The 19,365-nt window shown below is 37.5% G+C and overlaps 1 protein-coding gene across 2 annotated transcripts in view; it reads right to left on the reverse strand.

Annotated features, from left to right (window-relative positions):
• CDH12 (cadherin 12) overlaps window positions 1-19,365 on the reverse strand; it is a 251,351-nt gene that overhangs the window by 18,642 nt on the left and 213,344 nt on the right. For both annotated transcript variants that reach the window (XM_059416472.1, XM_059416471.1), the window contains one exon: window positions 9,594-9,730. In XM_059416472.1, coding sequence (XP_059272455.1) covers window positions 9,594-9,730 — 137 coding nt within the window. The remainder of the gene's footprint in view (window positions 1-9,593; window positions 9,731-19,365) is intronic.

The following is a 19,365-nucleotide window of genomic DNA, read 5'->3' on the forward strand; positions in this document are numbered from 1 at the left end:
CAAATATGCTGTCTTCTTTGATAATAAGGCTGATATTGCTCCTTGATATTGCTGGATTAGCTGCAGAAAGCAAAAGGTTTTAGTGACTTTGGGTTTCTGAAGTCTTCAGAAGATTCCAGACCCAGAGCTGTCAAGTCTCCCAGATTTCATGGAGGAGATATTAAGCCATTCTTTTTTTAGACAAACCCTTTCAGGGATGCCTGGGTGGATCAATCAGTTGTGTCTACCTTCGGCTCAGGTCATAGTCTCAGTGGGGGGGCCTGCTTCTCCCTCTGCCCCTCCCTCCCCGCTCGTACGTGCTCCCTCTTTCTTGCTCTTTCTTCTATTTATTTTTTTAAAAGATTTTATTTATTTATTTGACAGAGATCACAAGTAGGAAGAGAGGTAGGCAGAGAGAGAGAGGGAAGCAGGCTTCCAGCTGAACAGAAACCCAATGCGGGGCTTGATCTCAGGACACTGAGGTCATGACCTGAGCCAAAGGCAGAGGCTTAACCCACTGAGCCACCCAGGCACCCCTCTCTCTTTTAAATAAATAAAATCCAAATGATAAATAAATAAATGAACCCTTTCAGAATTCTTGACCCAAAGAAACTCTATGATAATTTATCATGTAACAATAGATAACTAATCTGGGTAATAAAAATATTAAAATATATAGTAAAGAAAAGATTCTCACTAGGGCTTGAGCTGGAATGGTCCCAGCAGGGCCTCATAACACAAGTAGCCCCTGCTCCCACAATGCAGAAATCTTGCCCACAGGGTCTGTCACTAGGGGTCCAGCTGCTGCTTTACTCACTACAGGAAGGTATCCAAGGTCTGCAGATATTTCCAGGGAGGCTTCTGTTTCTATGGAGATAGATACAGCTATCAGCCTCCATAGCTACAGGCAGCCTGGAATGGGGGCTCTGAGTCCATTTACCTACCCTCTGTTCCTATGCATTGCAGCTGATCAGGGGCCTGCTGAGGCACCGATCCTGATCTAGAGGGGTTGGTCAGCAGGGTGAGGAGGCTGGTGACAGTTTCCAGAACTCCCTGTCTCCATTATCTGCTGATAGGGATCGTAGTTATTCCCAGCACTCTCAGCCAAAGGCAGACCCTTCCTAGGAGCTTAAGGCCCCATTTCAGTGCTTGGACCTTGAGAGGAAGCAGGAAGTCAGGGTTTCATCTGTGGTATCTGAATGGACAAGGTGTGGGACGAATCAGAGGCCTCCTGCCCAACTTCATCCACACCCACTGCCTAGGCACTTATGCACCCCAGCAAAAGAGGTGACGGGACTTCCCAGAAGATATTATGAAGGCCTGTCCCCAGCACCATGTCCATTCTAGCTACATCACCCTCAACAAACTCTGGCTGACCCAGGAGGCTGAGAAGAAGCAACTCATCAGGAACTTCAAGGCTTGGACCATCCAATGCCAGTTCTTCATGTGGGAGAATGGTCACTGCCCCTTCAAGTCAAACTGTATGTACCTGCACAGTTTCTGGCTAAGGTCTGAAGCTCTGGTTCTCTCTGCCTAGAGAATGTGCTTCTGGCTTCTGTGATTGAGGTGTTGGACCCAACAGCATTTCTGGGGCACCAAATTAGAGGAAGGAGTATTCATAGGCTGTGCCCATGGCCTTCTGGGATTCAGAACTCCTACTGGATCCCAACAGTTCTTACCATGGCCACCTGTAACCAGGATCGACATGTGGGAAAGGGGACAGAAGGCAGGGGGTGCTAGGTGGTAGGTCCCATTCTGGGCAAGGTGGGTGATGAAAGTTGTAAGCTCTCTACCCCCATGCACAGGAGCAGTGACACAACTGAGGAACACAGGGACAGGTGGTGGGAAAGAGGAAGTTGCTCTCACCCCCTTGCCTAGGCAGGCCTTCAGTTATTACACCTGTTCTTTTGTAGAATGACCTTGGAAGAAAGCAAATGAAATGTACCTAAACCATGAAAGAAAGTAAGCAAGTAAGAAACAATGAAACAATGAAAGATGAAGGGAGAGAGAGAGAGGGAAGAAGGAAGGAGAAAGAAAGAAAAAGGAAGGAAGGAAGGAACGGAGGGAGGGAAAAGAAAGGAAGACTGCATTTCTTCCTGAATTGGTGCTTTTCTTATGCAAAGTTTCATTTATTCACATGGCTGGTACTTGATGCTGGTGCTTTGCTAAAAGCCTAGCTGGAGGTAGAGATAAGAGTACTCATTCATGGTCTTTTTATGTAGACTGGGCTTCCTTGCAGCATAGTGGCTAAAACTCAAGAGCAAGTACTTCAAAAATGAGAGAAATTCGAGCAGAAACTCTTGGATTTATGACCTAACACAGTTACATAGAAATGCATTTCCTCTGAGGTTATTAAGGCTGTCACTAGTCCACTTCAAAATTCAAGGGGAAGGAGAACCGAACCCACTTCTTGAAGGAATGTTAGTTTCACTGTCAGAAGAACATATTGGAAGGGAGAGACACAAAGGTATGCCCATTTTGGGGACCTATAATCAGAAATCTCTTAGGAATGGTTCCTTAGTAACTAGCATTGTAACCTCTAATAAATCCTAGGAAAACTACATTTTATTTATTTTTAAAAGGTTTTTCGTTAATGTTCCAGTGCAATAGTAAAGCCTAACAAAAGAGGTAAAAAACCTGTAGTCTGAAAACTAGGGAACACTGATGAAAGAAATTGAAGATGACACAAATAAATGGAAAAACATTCCATGCTCATGGATGGGAAAATTTTCTTTTTTTCAAAAATTTTGAAAGGAAGTTAGAATTGATAGGAACTTATGTCCCTCATAATATCCTCCTTAGGGCTAAGGAGTTTTATAGGAGCAAAGAAAAATCATTGGCTTTATTCATAGTTCTCTTCAATGTAGTACACTGGAATTCCATATAAGATTTCATTTGACAAAGTATCCTAATGATCTACAAGTATGAAAATTACAGATCTATAATTCCATACTTAAAGGTGAGAAAACTTTGGTATAATTCTGCCCTACATTTTTTATTTTATTTATTTTTTTTTTGGTCAGACCCACGACTGGAATCCAAGTCTCATTATGCTTTTCACTGCTCCATGATATCTATCAACTAACTCAGAGAATAAGGAGGCACACCACCTGAGATCTTCCCATGTACATGAAAATGCTTACTTTTTTTAAAAGATTTTGTTCTTTGTTGGACAGACAGACAGAGTATATGCAGGCGGAGTGGCAGGCAAAGGAAACAGGAGAAGGAGGCTCCCTGAAGAGCAGGGGGAGCCTGATGTTGGACCAGATCCCAGGATCCTGAGCCGAAGGCAGTTGCTTAACCAACTGAGCCACCCAGGTGACCCCAAAATACTTAATTCCAAAGAGTAATGCCTATGCTATTATTGAGGTCACCATACTGTGAGAGATCCCATTTACATTCAATGGTCAAAGTGGTGGGTTTTTTAAAATTATGTATTAAATATTCAATAAATACCAGCCAAATAATAGGATATTTTCAAGGACCTGTGAGAAAAGTAGTTGAAAATGTTTTGAAAACTGCAAAGCATTGACAAACACAGGGTTCCTAGTATGTTAAAATATGCTGGAACGGGTAGTCTTCCTTATTTAAAGATGACATCTGCTTTTGAATAACTATCAGTGTTAAAAATTTAATTTTGTGACTATGTACTAAATTGCAACTACAATAACTTCAAGAATGAAGTCTTAGCTTTTTATGACAAAAAACTGAATTATAATGCAAACTGAACAAGATGCAATGAATAAGTAACACAAGCTTTCTTCTTTTCTCTTTAAATCAGTTCATTTTGAAATTACAAGTTAAGATAAACCATATCTAATAATAGCTCTGTTCAATTACAGTAGTATGATCTGAATCTAGACTGAGCAATTCATAAAGAGGATTTAAATTATTCATATATATCTATGCTAAAGTCAAATATTACTTTCTATGCTGTTGGTGACAAAAACTGATCTCTAAAGAAAAGGAAACCTTAAAAATACCACCAATCAATTTTCCCCCCAATGGAAACACTAGAGAAAACATATCATTAATTTTAAATATTTGTAATAAGATAAAGCCTTAGATATTCAGAATTCCTTTAGAGCAGGAACTGCTTCATATTCATCTTAAAACCTCCAGAGTTTAACACAGAGCCTAGTGCCTTCTAGCAAATTGAAAATATCAATGAACAAATATTCTTTCAAAAACAGACTAATGTGAGAAGAAAGTGGGTTCAGTACAGCTGATAAAACAGGAAAGGTCTGTGTACCATGACCCACTGGTACCACGATCGTCAGCATATTTTCCTTGAATTCTTAACCCATGGTCAGTAAGACCGTAGGTGCTGTTTCCCACTTTATATTAAACTCTCTACAATTTTAAAAATTCTTCTCAAGTGACTTTAATCTAACCACAGAAATTAGTATTTGGAAAGCAAATAAAACCCATTATTGATTTGATGAAAAAAAGAGGTGATTTTATACTAATAGTTAATAGATGTCAGTCAGTACACAAATTTCTGAAACATGCCAATTCACTATAGAACTACAGTAGATAAGCAGTCGAACAAGTCTAGATAGATAGATAATAGGTAGATAGATGATAGACGATAGATAAAGGTCAAGACTAACAAAAATTTTTTTCTTTTTCTTTTTCTTTCTTTCTTTCTTTTTTTTTTTTTTAAGATCTTATTTATTTATCTCACAGAAAGAGACAGCGAGAGAAAGAACATAAGAAGGGGGAGTGGGAAACGGAGAAGCAGGCTTCCTGATGAGCAGGGAGCCCATTGTCGGGCTTGATCCTAGGACCCTGGGATCACGACCTAAGCCAAACTCAGATGCTTAATGACTGAGTCACCCAGGTGCCTCATGGACTAACAAAAATGTCCACTCAATTTTATGTACATTGCAAATGTATAATTTTCACTATTTTGTACTCTATCTATGCATATGAAAATCACATTGACTAGTTCAACTAATAACTTACTTAAAATATATCTAATAAACTTAGGCAAGTGACTAATTGTCCTTGTGAAATTGTGTTTTGGAGTGAGAGAGTCCAGGATTCCATCTTCTTTGGTCACCATGCCTAGTGTGACACGGAGCTACAATGAACTATCTTGGAGCTTACATTTTCTCACACTCACAGTGTGGACCATAACACTCATCTTAATTTAGTGCATATTAAACTAGTAGAATTCTTTAGTTTATTATTATTATTATTATTATTATTGTTATTATTTCAGAAAAATTAGATGCTTTCTTCTCATTTGGTCTAAGAACATCACTTCATGGTTAACTATGCGGCATGCAGGCAGATGAAATTCTTCAGAAAATTCTATCACAAAATCCAATTCTTTATGTTTAAACCCTTTATCACTGAATGACCACAATTTGGTCATTTATAATCTTTCACAACTTCCCCTTGGAGGTTGTTTAAGAACACCCTTAAATTTGAAGTCCCTGGAATTAACCATAATTGGCATTGTTATAATTTACTAAAATTCTCTATTTTGGTGAATTTCTGACTGCTCTTACACTTTAATATCCTTAAGCATAGACTTCAGTCTCATTTTTCTCATAACTCACAACAAGCTGTGTTTTGCACATAAATGATATTCTATACAAACTTATGAAAACACATGTATGAATTTATGTTTAGCTTGAATTGTATCTAGTAATGCCAGAGTTTAATTTTTCTGTACACATGAAAATGTTATCATTTGCATTATTGTGAAGTAAAAAGAAGTTATAACAAAATAGCTCTATATACCAAATAACCTCAAAAAAATAATTACCCAACAATTCAATCCCAACTCATAATGATATGCTTGCATACAAAGTTTTCCCCAAATATAGAAGTTAGGGAGTCATTTCACTGACTTTTGACCAGTTTCATAATAAATGCAAATAAATGGATAACTATTGACCAAGAAAAGTAGAATTGTCTTCTGGTACCATTTGTTTATTTCACAATTATATAAAATATGTTCTAAGTCTTTAATTATCTTTGCCTAATGGTAGTTATTATAGTAATGCTGAAAAAAAACTGGAAACATTTGTGTACTGGAAGTTTCTGATAATTTGAAGAAGTGAAGTTTTGGAACTTCTATCTTTCTTAAAATTGTCAAAATTAGTATCATAAAAAAAGCAAAGCAATGAAGCATAAAAGGATTATTAGAAGTCTAATAAAATTACTTGGATCTCCAACTATAGCAACACTGATTAATGACTGTATTTTAATTAATTGGAAGTTGTTCAATCATTGTAACATTTCCTTTGCCTGAGATTTTTTATGTGAGGGTCAGGCCAAAACACATGCTAGTTAAATCTGCAATAAGGTATACTTACATAATTTTTTCTCCTTGGCAGTATAAGTGTAAATTATTTATTTCTCAGTCATTCACCATGTGGATAGTTTCCTGCTCAGCTGGCTAGTTTGATCAATGAAAACAGCCTTATGCATTAGAATATGAATAAATTTTACTTTTAAGCTTTGTGAATTCAAGCAAAATAAAACCCATAATAAGCTATTCTTATTGTAAATCTTTAATTACCATGTGGTATGCATTCAGCCTCCTTATTTTTCACATGGATACATAGCATTTACCCCAGCAGACTTCCTTGGGGTCTGATATCTACACAGTGGTCTTGGAGTAGGTACTGGAACAGCACAGGGGTACCTATTTCAGAAATGTTAATTTAACATCACTCTTACACTGATAAGATTTATACACACACATATAGGGATAAATGGATAAGGTATATATATTATGTGTCTAAGTCCCAGTTCTGCATATTTCCCAGTAAGGACCAATATAACTACTGAGAATCCACACACAAGGGTTTTCTAATTTGCATTTAGGTAAAAACTAGAGCTAGCATATGTCCTAATCATATTGACAGCTAAAAAAAAAACCCCCAGATTTCTCTAAATGTGAAAAATCTAAAATTGAGACTCAGTGACAGGTGCTTCTACTGCAAAAGTGCATACACCCTCCTTTCATTGTCTAGGTGGGCCAAGTAGAGTCTCTGACGAGGTACCAGCCCCACTACTATCCCACCCCCGCACACACACCATGGTGATGGTCTGGGTGGTCTACACAGCCGCTGGGGAGAAAGAGAACTTCCTGAGCCCCAGGTGATTAACGAACTATCTGCAGACTCTCATCCTGAGTTAAGATATGGAAGACTACTATTCCTACTTCAAGAAATATGGTTTTTGTGTCTATTAATAGGAAGGTTTAGGTAATATTAAATAGTTTTTAATAAATAATCTTTTGTTATGATTAATATGCCTTTGGCAATATTTGAAGAGACTGTCTCTGCTTATTTGTCACTTATTATGTGCAGGCCGTTAGAGTGAACGGTTCAGGGAGGTCTTACACTCCACAGTTTAATTCACATTCACCACATTTGCCAAAGATCTTAGAAAACCAACGTTTATTTTCTAACCACAATATAGTTAAGTTATCCCCCAACCTTCTGAGCGAAATAACTCAAAGTTAATATGAAAGGAATAATGAGTAACAAATGGAATAGGATATGGTATAGGAGGGGGAAAAAGGTACCAGATGTGAAAGGAAACCAGGAAAACACCATAAAGAAAATGGGTGTCCTCTGAAAAGAGGAGACCTGCGTTCCGTTCTCCTGATGATACGTCTGCTCAGGCCACTGACTGAATGATCCGCTCTCAGAGCCTACCCGAGCAAGGAGAGCAGATGTGAAAGGTGGTGGCGCACAGAGAAACCATTCAGTAGAACAGCCTGGGAAGTCCCTGTGTGAGTTTCCTCTGGGTCAAATGGGAACAACAGGAAGCTAATATTGAGAAATCGTGCTATAAACTCTCCTAAGAAGACTGTCCTCTCTATGCAAGGGGACCCTGGAATTAAGAGGTTGGAACCCAACTTTGGGTTCCCAAATCAAGTTCCTATGTGGATAGGATGTCCAGAGCCGCCCCCTCCCCCCCATCAAATAACTCAAAGATCACATAAGAAGACAAAGTTTTGGCAACTGCCTTCACTGTCAGTCCCTTTTTAGCCCTAGAAGCAGTGGCAGCAATGCAGTATTCCATGGGCGCAGGTAAGAGAGACTCATGTATCTGTCCTCTGACCTTTCCACTCTAATTCTCCAGCCAGAGAATCTATCCCCCCACCAGCGAGGGTCACTGTTTCAACTTACGATGTACTTGACTTCTGCGGTCCTCTAGTCCTGTGTAATAACAAATGGCCCTACAATGCAGTTGCTTGAATTAATTACTGTTTTAGTCCTTCTCCTAGTGTTGTGAGGTAAGCATCCGGGCAGGGTTGGTCTGCGTGTATGTTCCATTTCACGGGACATCGGTAGAGGTTGCATTGTGGTATTCCACTAGCAAATGGCCTGGGCTAGAGATCCCAAGACAGAGTCACCCGCATACAAAGCACACTGGCACATATGAGCTGAACTGCGATGGTCAACCTGACCTCCAGTGTGTGACCTCCCAAGTACGGCAGCCTTGGGGAAGTCAGTTTACTCCCATGACAGGTCAGTGTTCCAGTGAACAAGGTGGACACTGCACGTTCTTTTACGTTTGTCTTACCCTTAATAATCAGAGTAATGACAACATCATGAAATCAGCTGAAGATACCATTAAGGCCTGAGAATAGGTGTCTGACTATTCATGTTTGGAAGCAATTGTTGAAGATAAACAAAACTGTAATATTTACACCCCATTGAATTGAGACTGAACAAAAACCCCTTAACAGAAGCATTCACAGTTAGCTCTCCCCTGCATAGAAAAATGAAATTAACTGCCAAAGTATGTGTGCCAGATAAACAGAATAAAATGAGAAAGAGACAAAATGAAAGATGCTCAGAAGGGATTTCCCCAAATCCTTCAAAAGACTGTTAGCAGGTGGATGGGAGAATGCACTTCCTTGTGCAGACAACTACATTGATAACCACCCACCCTGCCCCAATCTGTCACCTTAGGAAGTCGGGACAGTATCCTAGGTTGGCCAGACAAACATATTGAGAGCTCTGTCACTCTCAGTTTAGAGGAGTCTCTTCTGGACCAAGCAGAATTCAACACAAGGGATCGGTCTTAACAATCCTTTCAATTTTGAGTGACTCCTTAAAGAAAAGCACTTAAAGCTCCTATATATGGCCATGACATTCATTTAAAAAAAAATACATTAAAATTACATTCTAAGGAAAGGAGAGAGAAGGAAGGGGGTGATTTTAAAAATACTCTCTTCAGTTTCAGAAATGATTCCAGAATGGGTGATTTCATGTGAGAATTCTTTCCTCCTGCCTGGCCTCAGGAGCTGTTGATATTGTCTGTGGAGGTCCCGTGTAGAAGGGAAGTTGGAGTGCCGGTGGGGGATACTGGAGGGCACAGCGTGGAAAGGGATGAGGTCACACAATGAAATGCGCTGCTAGATATTCATGCCAGCCTGAAAACAGGGCTCATTGGCAGCTGTCACAATTCCTCTGGACTTAGGCTCTGAGGAAAAGGAACAGGTTTCCGAGTTTCCCCAGGAGACCACTCAGCTGTCAGTACAAAAATGAAAAACACCTCAGCAGGGACTCGTTCAAGAGTGTTCAATCCAAAGTATTGCAGTGCAACATTGATTCTGTCCATGCCATACTTACTAACTTTACTCGCAATTATGGAGAAATTATACTGCGCGGTGCTTTCTCTGTCTAGTAATTCATTAGTGGCGATGGTTCCTTCGGTTCCGTCTATTGTAAAGGAGCTGTCCCCATCACTCTTCCAATCTATGAAGTACCTGTGTAGAAAGAGAGTGGATGCAAATGTGCAATGATTACCCATGAATCATAATGGCAGTCGGGCTAACTTGACACAGTTTCTTATTTTTCTCCCCGCAGCTATTACCCACCTTGCAATAAAGAAGAGTGTCAATGACAGCTTCTTTATTGCAAAGTCAGTATGCTCAAGGGGAAACTGGAAATAATGAAAGATTTAGTACTCCTGCTGTTCATATTATTTTAGGGTCTTGACACCTTGAAAGCTCAGCAGAGACTAAAATTCTAGAGCTGACCGTGGGTTTCCTTAACCTGCTGAATATTAAAACTTTTCCAAGCAGTGAAAGATTCCATGGGGGCAGTGAGAAGATCTGGGGAGGGGGAACCGTCTGAATTCAGCTGCAAAGAACACAGGCCAGAACAGACGTAGAATCTTCATTTCCGCAGATAGAAAAAGAAAAGAAAAATCATATTGTGGAAACTAAGGGGCGATTTTGTAATTGACAATGTGGCAATTGTACAGAAGTATTTTCCTCAAACACGTATGAAAGAGCCACTGTTGTTTTATTACTCTGTGTATCAGGACAACTTTCTAAAAAATAAACAAAACAGTGAGCTTAGCTAATAATGTTTCTTTATCTTCTTTATTAGTTTACCTATTTGCTAACAGCAGATGTTGCCTTCTTTATGTGCAGCAGCCAGACTAAAACATTCATTAAAAAAAAAAAAAAAACAGAAACTGAATTTATATAAATCTTTATATAGCAGATATACAGAGTGAACAAATCTTTTTCCAACACATATTTTTATCATAGTAATAAAATTTTTGAAATCTTAGCATGTACCAGATACTGTTCTATATACTAACACATATTACCTTACTAAAGTCCTACAAAAGCCCTAAAAACTAAGGATTATTCATCTCCCTACTTTACCAATGGAAAAACTGTAACAGAGATACTAAGGAATCTGCCCCAGTTCACATAGTTGGAAAATTTTAGAGCTGATCTTTGAACCAGCTTATCAATGTTTTCTGTATAACTATCGTCCTGTAATCTTACCATTTTTAAATAGGACATTTTATGTGAAAGGGCTCTGCTCATCAAAAGGCTCAATGAATGATATATTTATCACCATGACTCCAGCCTGGAAATCACAGTGAGGTCAACAAGCAGACAACATCAGGCCAAACAAAGTTAGCCAAGTCATGTACTTCAAAGTAGAAACGTTAAGATACCTAAACTACAAAGCTCCCACACGAACCCCTAAAACACAGAGCAGGGGTACACATGGCCAGGCCCGGTTTCACGCAACCATATTTTTGCTTACCTCTTACTCACTGTTCTCTGGCATCTAATCTTTGGCTCTGTCATCTCATAAAGTTTTGGTACATCCCTTCTCTGGATGTGATCATCTCAGAAAGTTTCCTGCCTTCTGGAGTCCTACTGAAACTTATCTGACCCTTTTCTACTCCACAATACACCTTCAGGATCTTCCTACAGCTGATCAGACTGCAAGATGGTGGCTCTAGCACTAGGTCCTGGAATTTCCCTGACATCCTGTCTTTGTGTGAGGGACTAAACCCTGGGTCTGACTAAACCATAACCGTGAGGCAACAACCACCACTTTCCATTGTGATGTCCTGCCCAAGATAGCAATTAAGAACTGGCCATCAACAAAACTGGAAATGAACTACTCCTATGTTTCCTAGAATTTCCTAGACATTTTCAGAGGAGACATGACCATGTCCTAAAATGTCTAGATCATTTTTCAGGAGATAAGTTCTCCCAGAGTGTAGATCCCATGTTTACTCTAGGTTTGTCACAGCCCACAGCCAACCTAAGGCTAAAATTATATTTTAATTGCAGTTAATCACAACAGTGTAATAATGGACGTCTAATTTGTCCTCACACACCAGTGTAAATGAGCAGAACCCTGAAATACAGAATTTGAATCACCTTATGTTTATTTGGTAAGTAGGTAAGATTTAATTTTTTAAAGGTGTTTATGATCTATATATGATGAAACAAATGTATAGTTCATTTAAGTATGCAGGCACTGTTGCTAAGAAACCTGTTTTAACAACTGAATAGAAATCAAAAATTAACGCATTAACCTAATCTGTGCAGACCACTTGAGAGAGTACAATTTTATTACTTTTCTGTAAATGAGTTTTCAGAAATACCTTAAAAAGTTTTCTTCTCTTCATTAGGTAAGCATTCTCCTTAAAATTGTGTCTTTTAATTTGCCTAATAACTTTCTCACAGCTAATGGAAAAGCTAAATTCTCAAACACATTTTGTAAAAAGTACTTGATGGTACCGAGTTACTCTAAAAAGTATTACATCTCATTCCTTAAGCAATAAAGATGTAGGAGTCAAGGTAGGAAACTATTCAGGTCAAGGTAGGAAACTATTTTTGTTAATGTGATAATAATCAAAATCTCTTCCCTCTGTCTTCTCTTAGTCACTGGTTGTCTTTTGTTGTTGTTGCTTTGTTTTGTTTTTTGTTTTTTTTGTTTGTTTGTTTGTCTTGGGGAAGATAATTAAATGAAAGTAAATTCAGTTCAATTTATTTCCACATTTTATTAAGAACCTAAGTCACATACAACAACACTAAGATTATAATTGCTTCATCAAGAATCACAATTACATGCTTTTCTTAGGAATCCTAACATTTCTTTCAAACATTTTAAATAGCAGTTGCCAGTTTCCTATTAGCTCCTCTTAGTTTTTGTTTTTGTTTTTTTTCCCTAATCCTCCTCATTCTAACTTTTCTCTTAGTAAAATTAACAGTTACGGATAGTTTAGAGAGCTTCTCTTATCTGTTTGATGTGAAACTAAACATTTTATAAAATTATAATGATTTAATAAAGGCATAACCTTTGTGTCTTCAAATTTTTCATTTGGAAGCACATAATATGATTAAAACACACCTTTAAAGAAAGGTAAATGCATCATAATCTACAGTTATTAAAAAAGTTGTTATATTTTTATTTCCCCCTAGTTAATTAAGATTTTCCTTTTTTTTTTTCCCCCTTAAGGGGAAAAAGGGTTTTATTTATTTATTTGAGAGAGAGGCAAAGATGGCATGACAGAGGGAGGGGCACCAGGAGAGGAAGAAGCAAACTCCTTGCTGAACACATAGCCTGACTTGGGGCTCCAGCCCAGGACCCTGAGATTATAACCTGACCTGAAGTCAGATGCTCAACTGACTGAGCTACCCAGGCACCCCAAGATTTTCTCATTTTCTCAAGTCATTTTTACATAGTCCTATATGATCTCTTGACTTGTATCCATTTATGTAACTGGATGCTAACTTTATCTTCCCCCAACATTTTATACCCAGATTTTGGTTTATTCTTCAGAGACTCTGAAGCAGCTTGCTCTAGCAGGAAAAAAGTAAAGTTTAGGCAAATAATAATCTAATAAACCCAAATCTAATTTGTGTTTAGCTTTAATATTAAACTGGTAGTCTCAGTTTTCTCATGTATTTTTTTTTAAAGATTTTATTTATTTACTTGACAGACAACTAATATCTGGACACTTAGCCATTGAGATTTCCTTTAGTATATCACTAGAATAATATAAAATTTGTTTAAAAATAAAGCAAACTCATTATTGACTCTCAAGATCCAATCTACATGAAAATTAGATCTGTAAGTTGGTATTACAGATCTATGGAGTGTTGTCAATAAATTCTCAGTTATGTCTAAATCTTATAAGAACTGCGTGGTTGTTCTAGAAAAATAAAAGGTACTGAATCTCAAAAAATATTTTACCAAAAAATTATTAATAAAACAACTGTATAATTTGGTATTTGTTTTTTTAGCCTGACAAATGTCAATATTGTCATAGTTCAAGTAAACATTTTTCAGATTTAGGTAGTGCCTGGGTGGCTCAGTCAGCTCAGGTCATGATCCTGGGATGGAGCCCTGCATCAGACTTCCTGCTCAAGGAGGAGTCTGCTTCTCCCCTGCCCCTGCTTGTGCTCTCTCTCTCTTTCTCTCTCTTGCTCTCTCTCTCATGCATGTGTTCTCACTAACAAAATCTTTAAAAAATAATAATTTAAACATTTTTCAGATTTAATTAAAGTTGTTGTAAGGTTTACATCAGGGAAACAGATGCAAAATGTTTAGAGTACTTTCAAGTATCTAATAAGGTCCATAGCTACTATATCTTAAGGAATTGAATATTGTATATTTTTACTGACTTGTTTTGACTTTCTATCAATTTTGTTCAATAGGCTACTGAGAACTATGATATTTTAATTATATTTTCAGCAATCTTAAGATTAAAAAGCAGCTCAAACACTTAGATGAGTAACTCAATCACACTGAAGAAGGGGAGCTATTAGTTTGACTTTTAGAATCCGGCTGCTTATGGTTAAATCTTATTCTCATACTTATTGAAGACATAACTGGGTCTTCCCGGGCCTCAGTTTCTCTCACTGTAAAATAATGTCAGTTGTGATATTTATTAATTAATTTTTTTTAATTTTTTTGGAAATATTTTATTTATTTATTTCACAGAGAGAGATCACCAGTAGGCAGAGAGAGAGAGAGAGGGAAGCAGGCTCCCTGCTGAGCAGAGAGTCCGATGCGGGACTGGATCCCAGGACCCTGAGATCATGACCTGAGCCGAAGGCAGCGGCTTAACCCACTCAGCCACCCAGGCACCCAAGTTGTGATGTTTAAACAAATCTGGCCAAAACACTCAGCTCAAAACCAGAAATAAATTAGTTAGTATGATGTCACTGTACGTTGGGGCATCTGGGTGGTTCAGTGGGTTAAATGTCTGGCTTTGGTTCAGGTCATGATCCCAGGGGCCTGGGATGGAGCCCTGTATCAGTCTCCCTGCTGGGTGGGGGGGTGCCTGCTTCTCCCTCTGCACCTGCCCCCCACCCTGCTCACACCAGTACTCGAGTGCTTGCTCTCTCTCTCTCTTTCAAATAATAAATAAATAAAATCTTTAAAAACTGATGTCACTACATACTGACAGCTAATTGTCACCACAGCAAATAAAAGTCAACCTGTCCATCTAGTACATGTTATTTTCAGCAGCTCCTATTTTACTGATTGCTCACGGACCGGTCATTTGAGGAAAAAAAGCAATGAGTTTAATCACAAAGGATCTTCTCACTCTTCATAGCAAGTTAAGTTCTCGATCAACAACATCTCAAGTGAATTATTCTTAATCATTCCATTGGTGTAAATTCAGAGGGAATGCTTCTTTCATTTCCAGTGCAATCAAAATAAGCAGGGAATTGTAACCAAGGTGTTGCCGCTCTTTAATGTTGTCAACTAGAGACTAGATCCAATCGTAAATGGAGATTCTGAGGGATAAATAATTGGATATGAACATGTCTGAGGCCAATATATACTCAACGGTCTCACTGCGGGGAGTTTCTGGCTCATGGCTCTCCAAGAAGATTAAGGAGAGATTATTAAGGAGAGATTAAGGAAAGATTAAGGAGAGAACAAACATACAAATCCAGTCACTGATAGGTTATACAACCTACAACAATATTAAGGAATATGAAAGTAAAATTCATCAAAACTCAACTTTTCTTTTTACCTTTGTTCACACAATTACATTCCCTTTAATTAAAGTGGCTTTTCAATCTTTATTTCATTCCCTTCATCCTTGACTTTAAAGAATTCTTGTATGTTTTGGAGAAAAGTCCTTTATCAGACCAGTTTTTTGCAAATATATATATTGAAATTTGCATTGTGAATGCTAAAGGAAAGAGATAAGGTAAGCAGTGCTCAAAAAAGGATTAACTGATTTATTTTAATGAATATTTTATATAACCTTACAGATAAAATGTTTTCTCCCAATTGCTATCTGAATATTAAGTATTTTCCAAGAAAACAGGCCATAAATACAATATTGGTTTGCTCTCTGCTAACTAATAAAAACTAGAATACAAAAGAGTGATTAGAATTACACAAAAGGAGAAACTGGACTCTACATAAAGGAGCATTTTTAAAGGGCACTTAAAGAAAAATAAATAGTGTTTTAGTCTCTTTATCAGAAACTATCTTTCACAAATTACTCTCTTAATTCTAAGTGGAGACAACTGACATTTAAAATTGCTAAGACAAAGCACCACCAAAAGATGTATTGTCAACTTTGAGATCACTTGAAGGATGCAGGGAAAATTCAACACAAAAATGTTAAATGAAAAAAATAAGAGATATTGTGTACAAATGGTAGACATGGAAAAGCAGATGGAATCTGATGGTACGGAATATTTCAAAGAAATTCAGGGGAAAAAGTACAAGGAAATGTGGAATTTAGACACTACAATAGCAGCTTAATTCATTAATATATGGGAAGTTTGCCCTATTTAACATTTTTATTACTGTGATGGGTTTAGGACCCCCAAGAGAATTATTCATCCAAAGTTGATTTTTGTATGGTATTTATGATGCTTACTTGCAAGTGTACTGATGACATTTTGCTTCCATTAACTCCATTTATAGAAGCTAAAGAACTGAGAAACAATTTGGAAAAAAAAAAGAAAGAAAGAGAAGGAAAGAAAAAGAAGGAAAGAAAAAGAAAGTATACTCTTGACTCTATTGTGCTAAAATAGCAGAGATTGGGCCCTAAACACCCAGGTCTTCAACCTTTTAAAAATCAAAGAGGCCTATTATTATAGATGATAATATACAAATATATATAAATATTCAATATGTAATAAATGTACATATTATAAATATTTATTTATATATGACATATAGAAATTAATTAATTTCAAAGAGAGAGAGCATGCAGGGGAGAGGCAGAGGGAGAAGGAGTGAGATTGTTCAGCTCCTCAGTGAGCACAGAGGCCAATATGAGGCTCAGCTCTCAGGATCCTGAGCTCATGATCTGATACTAAATCAAGAGCAGGTTGCTTAACTGACTGAGCCATCCAGGCACCCAAGACCAATTATATTTATATATCAGGTCTGTTTATGGTCATTTCATTATATAGTAGGATAAATTTATCAAGAGGACTTTAAAATAAAATTAAATTTTGTATTTAGTATGTGAGAGAACAAGGAAATATCCCCAAATCTCAAATATCTTTTCATTTTCTGCATTTTGGAGATGGTGGCTAAAAAGTGAATACATATTTATCTAATGAGCAAAAAAATGACAGAATATGGTTAATGTCTCTAGTGAACATAAAAGATAAGAAAAACACAATATTGGGAGAACGAAGTGAGTTAGTATGGGCAGTGAGTATCCATATGGTTTTGCCACCCAAGACAGCAGAAGTTGAGGATGAAGGCAATGAAGTAGAGGGTGAGAAACTATTGTATGGAGGGAATAGAATTGCGTGAACAAAGGTAGAGAGAAAAGTTGAGTTTCAGTGAATCTCATTTCCAGATTTCTTAATGCTGGTTCTGAGCCGAATATCACTTAATGCTATATCTGAATTGTATATGTTTATCAGTTACTTGATATGCATATCTGTAATCTCTCTTTGATCTCTTTGGGTAGTCATTAGCCAGAAACTCAGCAGAAGCTACTCCCAATGAGATAATTGAGTATATGTAAGCTTTAGATAGGGTCTTCTCAAGTTACTCATCCATCAGAATCTCCTGCTTACAATGGGATCTATCCTGTAGTTGAAAATATTAAAGAAGAGCAACACCTTTAAATTTCCTGCTTATTCTGAATAGTATTCATAGAACTCAACAAATTGAAAACAAACAACCCAATTTAAAAATTGGTCAAAGACCAGGACAAATCTTACAAAGGAGATACACATATTCCAACTGAGCACATGAAAAGATGTTCTACTAAGTCATCTAGACAGCAAGTTATAACAACTATGAGGTACCACTACACACTTTTTAGAATGTCCAAAATTTGGAATAATGAATACCAAATGCTGGCGAGGATGCAAACAACAGGCACTTTCAGTCATTGATAATGAAAATGAAAAATGCTACAGTCCCTTTGGAAGACAGTTGAGTGGCTTTTTACAAATCTAGGCATGCTCGTACCATATGGTCCAGCAAATGCAGTTCTTGGTAATGATACAAAGAAGCTGAGAATTTATTTCCATATAAAAACCTGCACCTAGATCTTTATACTGCTTTATCAGTAATGGCCAAGACTTTAAAGTAATGAAGATATTCTTTAGTTAGTTGAATGGATAAATAAATTATTTTTTTTAAGATTTTACTTACTTATTTTTGAGAGAGAGAGAGACAGCAAGGGGAGAAGAAGAGGGAGAGGGAGAGAAGCAGACTCCAAACTGAATGTAGAGCCTGATGTGGGTCTCGATCTCATAACCCTGAGATCATGACCTGAGCCAAAATCAAGAGTCAGCTGCTTGGGACACCTGGGTGGCTCAGTTGGTTAAGTGTCTGCCTTCAACTTGGGTCATGACCTCAGAGTCCTGGGATCGAATCCTACATTGGGCTCCTTGCTCAGTGGATAGCCTGCTTCTCTTTCTGCCTGAAGTTTACCTGCTTGTGTTCTCTCTCTGGCAAATAAACAAAATAAAATGATAAGATAAATAAGAGTCAGATGCCTAACAGACTCAGGCACACCACGTATTTAAAATTTCATTCTACACTTAAGCGACTACTATTGTGAATATCCCCCAACTCACTGATAGTGGGCACACTCACTCCATTCACTTGATGAACTAGAAATCATTCCATGAATTATGTAATAAGAGCCAAAGGATATAGAGCATTAGAAGAGATGAGAAGCAAGAAATCCGCGTATCCAATGGCAAAGGCTAGAAGAGTAAGGGAGACAATAACTAGAAATTACACTAGGGACAGGGGGACCAGACATGGTCTACTTGACCCTTGAACAACAGGGGTTAGAACTGGGCAGGTCCACTAACACATGAGTCTTCTTCGATATAGTACAGTTTTACAAATCTACTTTATCTTCTTTATGATTCTCTTAATAATATTTTTATTTCTCTAGCTTACTTTATTATAAGAATATAGTATATGATAGATACATCATATAAAATACATGTTCATCTGCTGTTTATGTCATCTGTTAGGCTTCTGGTCAACAGACTCTTGGTAGTTAAGGTTTGGGGGAATCAAGGTAGATGTGGATTTCCAACTAGGCAGAGGGTCAGCGCCCCTGAACCCCTCCCTCCACATTGTTCAAAGGTCAACTACAGGCATTTGAAGTCATTACTCCTAGCCTTTCTTCAAAATTGCTTCAATCCTTGCTTAATGCCATTGCACTCTGGTTCTTTGCTGTGCTCAGTGATAATAAAATAATATTAATAAAATACCCACTGGCATGGAGTAACAGGTGCAAAAATAATGAATACTGTTATGCTGAAAATAAAAAATAAATTTAAAAAAAATTAATACCTCGCACAGCAAGCTGTGAAAAGACAGTTAAGCAAAGGAAAACAAAACAAACAGATCGTACCTAAACATGTCAAGTAATTTCACATTCTGATGCTTATTTTCGCAACATATTTTTACTATCATTCTTAAGTGAGCCAACATGTTTTCAAACCAAAAAAAAAAAGATGATTCATACCCCATGTTTCCTCAACTGACATGATTCAACCTTATTGTTTACTCCAAGGACATGGAAGTAAGACAGCTTTCATGTTGATTCAAAAGCAGCTCTGTTTTTTGACAACCCCTCCCGGGGATCAATTAGATCCAT

The sequence above is a fragment of the Mustela nigripes genome, chromosome 12 (assembly GCF_022355385.1).
Source record: "Mustela nigripes isolate SB6536 chromosome 12, MUSNIG.SB6536, whole genome shotgun sequence".
In the NCBI taxonomy this organism is placed as follows: Eukaryota; Metazoa; Chordata; class Mammalia; order Carnivora; family Mustelidae; genus Mustela; species Mustela nigripes.